At 48.3% G+C, this 9813-nt stretch overlaps 3 protein-coding genes across 3 annotated transcripts in view; 1 reads left to right on the top strand and 2 right to left on the bottom strand.

Annotated features, from left to right (window-relative positions):
- Positions 1–253, top strand: part of CCM_01506 (thiamine-phosphate pyrophosphorylase) — a gene marked incomplete at both ends in the record, with an annotated part of 1822 nt that extends 1569 nt beyond the window's left edge. Inside the window, one exon of the mRNA XM_006666662.1 lies at positions 13–253. Coding sequence (XP_006666725.1) covers positions 13–253 — 241 coding nt within the window. The remainder of the gene's footprint in view (positions 1–12) is intronic.
- Positions 254–673: 420 nt separating this feature from the next.
- Positions 674–2811, bottom strand: CCM_01505 (uncharacterized protein; the record flags this gene model as incomplete). Its single annotated transcript, XM_006666661.1, has 4 exons — positions 674–1320; positions 1380–1651; positions 1725–2537; positions 2714–2811. The coding sequence occupies 4 exons, from the start codon at positions 2809–2811 to the stop codon at positions 674–676; spliced, it is 1830 nt and encodes a 609-aa protein (XP_006666724.1).
- Positions 2812–6719: 3908 nt separating this feature from the next.
- Positions 6720–8234, bottom strand: CCM_01504 (5-aminolevulinate synthase; the record flags this gene model as incomplete). Its single annotated transcript, XM_006666660.1, has 1 exon — positions 6720–8234. One exon carries the CDS (start codon positions 8232–8234, stop codon positions 6720–6722), a length of 1515 nt encoding a protein of 504 aa, XP_006666723.1.
- Between the last annotated feature and the right edge of the window lie 1579 nt (positions 8235–9813).

Genomic DNA, 9813 nt, shown 5'->3' with positions numbered 1-9813 from the left:
CACCGTCGTCAGCGCCATGGTCGCCGCGTGGCCCGCCGACGCGCTGCTCGCCGCCGTGGCCGCCGCCGCCGTCTTCGGCATCGCCGCGCAGTACGCCGTCGACAGGGACGACGTGCGCGGGCCCGGCACGTTTGTGCCCGCGTTCCTCGACGAGCTCCACGCCATCACCAGGGCCACGGCCGAGGGCGACCTGCGCTGGCTGGTGCGCGCGAGGGTGCAGGGCGTGCTGGTGGAACAAGACGACGAGGCATGATGGGGATGGGAAATGGAGAAATGTCTGTTGAGCTCCGGAGAGGGGTCATGAGTAGTGGACTGGATAGCTAGATAATGTACAGATACAGAAACTCCATAATACCCATCATTTCAAGCAAGATTCTCAACGTGGTAGCTCCTGCTAGCACAGACAAAGATAGCTGCCTCGTTAAAAAACAGACAAAGTAGCTGCCTCGTTAAAAAGCAGACAAAGATAGCTGCCTCGTTAAAAAAAAAAAGAGACGAGATAAATTCCCAACTACAACGTGGTGTCGCCACACCAACAACTTGAATACGCCGAATCCCAATGGCTCATGAGAGGGCCAACAACAAATGCCTTGCAGTCGCTAAAATTATATCACTCGCCAGTAGTGTATGCCGAATATAGTCATCCCATCAACCCGCCGTGTGCCCTTTTCTTCTACCCAGACATGATTTCGTCATTCATGTTCCAGGCCGTCTCGTTGACAATGTCAAACCATACGGACTCGTCGAGCTCTCCTAGCAGGGTCTGCGAGGATCCCGGTGGGCCCGGAATACCCGGCATGGCCGCGGCCGCCGCGGCCGCCGCGCTCATGTCGCCCGAGTGGCACTGGAGATTGACCAGCTCCCGCGCGTTGAAGAGCAGGCGGAGGAGGCGCTCCCAGGGGTCCTCGGCAATGGGCGCGACCTTGCCGGGACCACCGCCTGGGCCGGCAGTCGCGGGCTCGCCACGGCGCTTCTCGATGATGAGGGCGAGGTCGTTGATCTGCCAGTGAAGCATATGGGTGATGGTCAGCTCCGAGGCAACGTGCTTGGGGTCCCAGCCGGGCAGGCGCAGCATCATCAGCTTGATGCTGGTGATGAGGCTGTAGGCAATGTCCGAAGTGGTCAGGTTGACGTAGCGCGGCTTGTCAATGTCGCGGTGCAGGAACCGGTTGCGGAAAAAGGCGCGCAGCGCGCGGATGCACGACCACAGCATCTCGAGACGCGTCTCGACCGGCATGCTGGCGGGGCCGCAGTGCTGGTCCGACAGGGCAATGTCGGTGAGGAGGATCTCGGAGATGAGGAGATGGCCGCATAGTGACGCTGTTTTTAGTGGTTAGTGAGTGAGAACTGTATTAGATGATTGTGAAACGTTGACGTACGGTCATCCTCCAAATGCTTGGGTAATGTATCTCGAAAGTTTTTGATTGTTTGTTGGAATGTCTGCACCATGACCGGGATGGGGAGTGGCATCGGCTGCCTGGGGTTAAACGACATGTTGAGGGCGATGGTTTGAGCAATCTGCTGCGATTTGACGAGTTTGATGAGGAATACATCGGATGGGTATTCGGCGGCACCCTCTAGCGTCTTGAGACAGAGATCGACGTGAGATATATTCATAAACACATCATTCTTTTTATTCGTCGCAAAGACGCTGCCAAAAGCGCCATGTTAGCAGTGTCCCGCGACCTCTATCAGAAGGGAAGCTGTTCGCGAACCAGACGTACATTGTATTGATATAATATGTGGCGGCGTAGGCGCGCAGAGGATCCAGCTGGGAGTAGCGGGCGTCGCTCGGCAGCGGGTCGCAGCTGGGCGAGCTCAGGTTGACGCACATGGAGCGGGCGAGGAAGAGCAGGCTGGTCAGCTGGTGGCCCTTGACGGCGTACTGATACCAGGCGATGAGCAGCTGCATGCCCTGGAGCAGGTCGAGCGTCTTGACACCCTCGACGACGGCGGCGCGGGCCATGTCGGAGAGCATCTCGCCGCCGAGGCCCGTCTGGCGGGCGGCGTCGAAAAAGGATGCCGTCAGCATGATGCCCTTCCACAGAAACGGCCGCTTGTCGCGCAGGTCCTCGGATGTCATGTCGCGCGGGACCACGATGAAGGGGAACGTCTCGGCCCACAGCGCATGGTACTCGGTGAGCAGCGTCGCCGCGTCCTCGGGCAGCGGCCAGATCGAGTCCATGTGCTGAAAGGCCTCGGCCTCCCAGCCGGCGCGCGGCGCGGCCGGCGGCGACGCCGACTTGTCCTTGTCGCCGGACGAGCTGGCCGTGTTGGGGAACCAGTGCTGCAGGTTGACAATCTCGACTAGATCGCTCTTGATGTCGCCGCTGCGCGCCGTCCGGGCGCTCGACGTAGCCCGCTCCGACGCGGCCGCATCTTCAGGCGTAGGGAGTCGCGCGTGGCCCTGTCCGACCTGCGAGGACAGCTCATTCAGTCTCTTCTCCAGCTCCGCGACCCGGGATCGCTTGGGCCGCTTTTTGATGCGCGGCGGCGCGGGCGGGCGGGAGAAGCATTCTTTACCCAATCTTTGACATCTACAACATGTCGGGATTCGTATCAGTATACTGCTTCATGTTGATGACCTTTGTTTCACTCATCTCATGCCCTCGCTCATCGCCGGCGGGGTCAAACCCACCACGGCATTTTTTTGACATGTGATGGCCAACAAAGCGACTCAACAAAAAAAAGAAAAGAACAAGAGAATGCTCACCTCTCGCACTTGTCGGCGTCTGTATTGCCGGGAATGCATCGCGCTTTTGCTTTTGCGCATGTTGTGCAGGCCTTGGGGCCCTTTTGCGCGGCCTGCATTGCTTGCTTGCTTGCTTGCTTGCCTTGGCCCCGGGACGGTTCAGTGTCGAGTCGATGTCGTGGGTTGGGTGAGCTGCCGCGGCACTCTATGTAGGTGATGGATGATATGTATGGGGATTATCGGCCGAGACCAGGCGACATTTGTCTGGGGACCAAGAGCCGATTTTTTAGTAAGGTAGAGAGTTCACCGGCGCCCTCGACGAGTGACAACCAAGGCAATGCCGGAGGAGTGGGAGAGTAGAGAACGAACTCGCGTCAAGCGTCGAGCGGAAATGCGAAAATAGAGACGATAGACCAAGAGAGAAGAGCAGGGAAACAAAGTCAGGCAAAACGGTGTGTGTATGTGTAAAAGCCCACCTGTCCGTGGACGGCTGAAGGAGCGCGATGTATTGCCAGGATAGCGTAGCCCAAGTTCCCCGTAACTAGCGACTGGGGGTCTTTCTCCACGCGGATTTGGCTGTTTTTCTTTTCTTTTCCTCTTTTTTTTAAAGTTCCATGTAGCAGCCAAGAGCGTCCAGCGTTGCGCGGATGATTTTCCCTAACAAAACTGTAGACGTTGACGGCACGCCGGGCTGCTGGGACCGAAACCCGCCTTTCCCCAGATCGGAGCTAGTTGTAATTCGTAGTTGTTGGAGACTGGTAAAAGGGCTTGTTCATTCAAACGTGGCGGCGCTATCGTGTAGAGAAGAAGACGCAAGTAGCCGACAAAGATAGGAGGCCGTTGGATGTGTGTTCTCGATTGTGTCTGTTAGTGCTGGCCAAGGTTTCAGGGGCAAGTGTCCTTTTTCTCCTTGTTGTCAATTCATAAACAACCAGCCGGGAACCGCGTACGCCTGGTACTAAAAATGACCCTATTTCTGGCCCTTCTCGCCCTTTGCATAGTAGACACTTGATCATGCCCAGGCGATGGGAGCCTATTGGTAGGGCAGTTCCTCGGCACGGACGACTAAATTAGCCCGTGTATCCGTGCCTCCCAGAGGTGTCTGGGGGCAGCGTCGCTTTTTCCGGGGTCGCTGAGGCTCTCTGTCCATCGTTAGTTAGACTTTGCCTGCCGCTAACGTCGAACACGGGGTGACCGCACACAACCCCCTAACAACCGCACAGCTAGGGCCCACTTATCATTACCTAATTAGGCTAGACTAATTAGGGTTATACCCTAGTAAATAGATATTATCTTATACTAAATATAGGTCTAGGTAGATATAAATAGCTTATATTATATTAATAATTAGAATATTTATTCTTTTTTTTTAAAAAATACTTTTTATATATAATAGCTTTTTTATATATATATATATTATTTTTTTTACTTTTAATATCTTTTTATAATAAATTAGATATTAATAAAAACCTTTATTTATTTAAAAATAGCTTTTTATTAGTTAAGGCTTTTACTATATATAAGGTTTTTAAATTAACTTTATATAGTTATAAATAAGATATAGACTTTTATAAATAGGCTATATAAAAATAATAAGTAATTCCCCTTTTTTAAAAAACTTATCTAGCTAATTATATTATATATTAAACTAAAATTAGTTTAGTTTTATTTTATAAGTAAATTAGGATACTTATTATATAGTATTATATTAAATTAGGCTATTAGTACTTTCTTAATAAATATTAGCTAACCTACTTTCTTTAATATTACTTTAAAATAGTAATAACTTAGGTTTAGTTAATTAAATTAAATTAGGCTATTAATATAACCTTTATAAAGATCTTTATTTTTTTTAACTAATTATAATATCTAGATTATAATAATATATTTAATTTAATAATTTAAAATATAAATAAGATAGGTTTATATAAAAGACTAGGTCTAAATAGGTTAGTCTTTAGTTAGGTTAGTTAAAAGTTAACCTTAGTTATATAACTTAAGCTAAGTAATTAGATTATAATTTTAAAGTATATTTTTATAGCTAGGGGGTTAATTAATTTAGTTATTCTATTTAAAGGCTAATTAGATATTTAATAATACTAATTTAAAAAAAAACTAGACTTTAACTTTAATTAGTCTTATAAAATAACTTTAAAAGGGTAAATTAATAATTCTATTATAATTAATTAACTTATAAAGTATTTTAACCTATTTATATAACTTATTAACCCTTTATAAAAGTAATTATTAATTTTAAATAGTTATAATAGCTATTATTAGCTTTATTTTATATAGTTAGCCTTTTAATTAAATATTATATTATTATATTTATTTACCTATATATTATATATTTTATAGCTACTTAATATAGAGTTATTTATACTTTTTAAATAAAAATACTATTTTATTTATTTAAACTTAGCTTAAAGTATAAAACTAGCTAATTAAAAGGTATTATTTATTAAGATATATATAATTATATATATTAATATATTTACTTTAAAAAATATATAAAATAAATAATAAAGAATAAGAATTTAACTAATTAATATATTAATACCTTTTTTTTATATACTTATATTTAACCTATATATATTTTATAATAAGTTAATTATATTATTTAATAATTAAAAAAGTATTAATATTCTTATTAAAACCTTAAAATTATATAAAGACTTTTAATAAGTAATATATATATATAAATAAAGACTTACTTTAACTAGCTTTTTTTAAAAACTTAAAAAGTATATAATATAACTTTAAAAAAAGATAATTAACTTAAAAGAAAAAGTAAAGTATTTATATAATAATTTTAAAGTATATTAGCTAATTAAATAAAAGTAAATCTATATTAACTTTAATTAAAAATTTATTAAAATAATAAATATTATTAAAACTAAGCCTTTTTTAATAATAACTTTTAACCTACCTTTAAGGCTTTTTAATATATAATTAACTAAATTTAATAATAGGTTTAAAGTATAAAAGTTAAAGTATAATATAAGTAAAAATAAGGATAACTAATTATATTTTAAGTAAGAGGTAGGGGATTTATAATCTATAGAGATAGAGTTCTAGATCTAGTTTAGCTTTATATATATTAATATATACTAATATATACTAATTTTTCTACTATACCCTTCTTAGCTATGCGGTTGTTAGGGGGTTGTGTGCGGTCACCCTGTGTTTGACGTTAGTTAGACTAATCAATCATTCGGCTAATGGCCTCACGGCCGAATGTCACCCGTCTCTTGCGTCAGCTCACTGTGCCCTTCAACCCTTCCAAAGTCCCCTCCCATCGCCTGTCTTGCTCACCCCAGTTTATAACCGGCCTTGGCTGCATGCTTGCGCTTCTAGAAACCGGCCCAGGTCAAAGCCACATAGCCACATGTTCCAACGCCACCTAGTCGCTCTGGAATGCTTCATGCTTCAGCAAGAGTGCTGCCTGACTTTCAAGGCAGAAACCTGTACAAAGTCAGAGATTGCTGTTCACCCTGCATCACTGGCTACGGCTGCAAAAATGGTACATACCTGCATGCTGCCATCCACAGCCCAGTCTTTTCCCCAGACTCGGTTACGCATGGCGTAGCCGTAGGCCGAGAGCTAACGCAGCCCGTTCCTCAGCCCGCACTTACGAAGAGAGACATACTACTCCGCAAGCTTGCCACCTATGTCTACAACAGTGACCCAATTGGCTCCGTCAATGCCGAGGATATGCCAAAAGGACCAAACATCATCAACAAAGTACATACGTACACAGGCTCGCGTCCGTGTGCATGTCACGTCACTTGGCGAGGGCCTTGCCAGGCAGTATCAAACTTTAGTCTTGAATCGGGGACGCGTTCAGTGCATCACATGTTTATTTCATCGTTAGGCTCATGCAAGCCCCAACGGCTAAAAAATGTAAAATCGTTTAAAAAAGTGAGCAGATGTGTTGCCGAGAAACCCGGCGCACATCCAAGTAGAAGGAAATGAGGTTAGACCGCTTCGCTGATCATGGTAGTTAGAGTATGCACAAGTACTGCCTCTAGGCGACCGCCACGCCAGCAGCCCGGGCACCGGCCGACTCGCGCTCAAGGAGCGCTTCAGTGAAGCTTGCGCCGTTCTTGACCTGTCCAGTGGCCATCATCTCCTTTCTAGCTTGCTCGATCCCAAGCTGCTTGTCGGTCCAGAGGGCCTTCTCAGCAACTCCCTCCTCACCAACGCCAATGAAGCCACCTTGGGCAGCCCACTCCGAGGTTCTCTTGATTCCAAGTCGGGTCCAAATCTCATCCACAGCAGCCACCAGCTCGTCGCGGTACTCCTTGGTGTGTCCAGGCGTGGGCGTGATACGGAGGCGCTCCTGTCCCACCGGAACAGTCGGATAGTTGATGGATTGCACATAAATCTTATAATCCTTGAGAAGCATATCCGAGGCAGTCTTGGCTAACTCGGCGCTGCCAACCAGGATGGGAATAATATGAGACGGATTCGGCATCACGGGAATGTCACGTGAGTTCATCTCCTCCTTGACGGCGCGGGTATGAAGCTGCTGCAGTCTGCGATCACCGTCGTATTCCATCTGGTACTCAATCGACGCCTTGGCACCAGCCATGGTCGCCGGAGGCAGAGAGGTCGTAAAGATGAAACCGGGAGCCAGAGAGCGAATCATGTCGACAAGCTTCGCGCTGCCGGCAATGTATCCGCCAACGCAGCCATACGCCTTGCCTAGAGTCCCAGTGATGATGTCGATGCGATTCATAATGGTGCCGCGGGGCATGCCCTCCTTGTGCGCTTCCCAGTCGAGGTGCTCGGCGACACCAGCACCGTTCGGACCGTACATGCCGACGGCGTGAACCTCGTCGAGGAAGGTAATGGCACCGTACTTGTCGGCCAGATCGCAGATAGCCTCGATAGGACCGATGGAGCCGCACATGCTATAGACAGACTCAAAAGCAATGATCTTGGGCACGTGAAGCGGGAGCGACGCAAGCTTGGCCTCGAGATCGGCAACGTCATTGTGCTTGAACACAATCTTCTTGGTACCGGAATGCCGGATGCCCTGGATCATGGAGGCGTGGTTCAGGCTGTCGGACAAGATGACGCAATCCGGGAGCTTGCTGCCGAGAGTGGCCAGGGTAGCGTCGTTTGCGACGTAGCAAGAAGAGAAGACGAGCGCAGACTCTTGGGCGTGCAGCTTAGCCAGGGTGGCTTCGAGCTCGACAGCATGCCTGTTGTGGCCCGAGATGTTGCGCGTGCCGCCGGCTCCGGCGCCGTACTCGTCGAGAGTCTCGTGCATCTTGTCCAGGACGACCTTGTTGCGGCCCATGCCGAGATAGTCATTGGCGCACCAGACGGTGACCTTTTCCTCCTTGTTGGCCATGTGCGCGCGGGGAAATTCCTTGGCAAGGCGATTGATGTTGTTGAAGTAGCGATACGACTTATCCTTGTGCTTCTTGTCCAGCTCGGTGGTGTAGAATCCACCATAGTCGAACTTGGTAGCGTGGTTCGGGTAGGCAGCGGCGGCGGCGGCGACGGTGGCTTCCTTGCGGTGGGCCGGCATCTTCGGCGGCATGGGCGCTTTTTTTTTTAAACCGTGTTAGCGTCCAAGTCGTGCAATTGACATAGTGAGAGCATGTTATCGAGGGGACGAGGTCTTCATACCATTGTCACGGCCGTTGAGGAACGGCGTCTCCACGGCGCGGGCTTCCTGGTTGCGGCTGGTGTGGATGCTCGCGCGGCCGGGTTTGGCGTGGACGGAATAGGCGCGGAGGCCGGAGAGGCCGGCGTGCTTGGAGGACTGCACGGCGAGGGCCTTGCCCATGACAGGGCAGCGATGGGCGTAGACCTGCAGCTTGGACATGGTGCCGCCGCAGGGCGATGACGGCTGGGGGCGGGCCATGGTCGACATGGCGCGGAGGGTTGCGGGGGAGGCGGTCTTGAGGAAGGGGCACATGGCCTTGGACTGACGAAGGACGTGATCCATAGTAGCGACGAGCTTTGGTTTCGGTTTCGACGACGAAGAAGAAGAAGAAAAGAAAGTTCGGCGGCAAGCTTTCGAAATGGCGAGGGGAGTGGGTGGCACTGGTCAACAAGTTCGTCTCAGTGCGAGGGCGTAGCGTATGTGTGTGCGGGGGGGCAATTTTTTTTTATTCATCAACCAATGGCAGTATATTGTGCTAGAACAGAATCACACGCCGTGCTCTAGGAGAATGAGGCGGGTGACGGGAAAGAACAAGATAACAAGGGGACAAGGGAAGAAGAAGATGTTTGTCTCGAGGGAGATGGAAAAGAGAGAAATCGGTGGAAGAAGAAGGCAAAACGGCAAACGGAGTATGAATGTGGTGCCAGCGGCCTGCTTCATCCTAGCGCCCTTTCCAGTGCGGCGGAACCTGGCTGGGCCGGTGCTAACGTGCTAATAAAATTCACTAAAGTGCTAATTAATAAATTCATGTACCTCTGTGCTGCATGTTCCGAATTCCGAGCCCTCTGACTGGCTGGCTGGACCCCAGTTGCTGCTTTTTTACCCTGCCTTTTATTTGCTTCCCCTCCTCTCTCTGAGACCGCACCGCCTGCTGCTGCACAGGAAAAGAAAGAAAAAGAAGAAGAGACCAATTTTTTTCTATCCCGAGTCCCTGCGCGCCCGTCCGCCATCCGACATGGCGTGTTGCGGACTCTCGTCTCCGTTTGCGCTCTGCGCGCCCTAAGTAGAACCACTTGCCCTGATGCCCTGATGCCCTGAAACGCGGGTCCCCGGCGCTCGTTCGCTGTTCGGCGTCATCTTCGGCGGCACCGCTCCGGACTCGGCCTGCAACGTGAGTGGTCCACTCATCGTACTATTCAACTCGGCTGTGCATCTTGACAGCCACGAGTCAACAGAAAACAGAAACATGTAGTTATGGCAAATGTCCACTCAAAGCGGCAGTCCATCAATATTATGCATCATCAGTCCACCCATCACCTCGGTCGCATCGCACTACTGACCGGCCGTCTGGGGAAATATCAAATCTCTCCCATCTCATTGGCCAGTCAGAATACCTAGCCACACCTTCTTTCAATGAAACAAATTCGCCATTGACTGCCAATGCTAAATAAGCTAGGTATCCTGAGTATGCAAATGCTTTCTCTGCCAATCGTCAATC

This window comes from Cordyceps militaris (genome assembly GCF_000225605.1).
Source record: "Cordyceps militaris CM01 unplaced genomic scaffold CCM_S00001, whole genome shotgun sequence".
Classification (NCBI taxonomy): Eukaryota; Fungi; Ascomycota; class Sordariomycetes; order Hypocreales; family Cordycipitaceae; genus Cordyceps; species Cordyceps militaris.
This window is presented reverse-complemented; position numbering and strand designations above follow the sequence as displayed.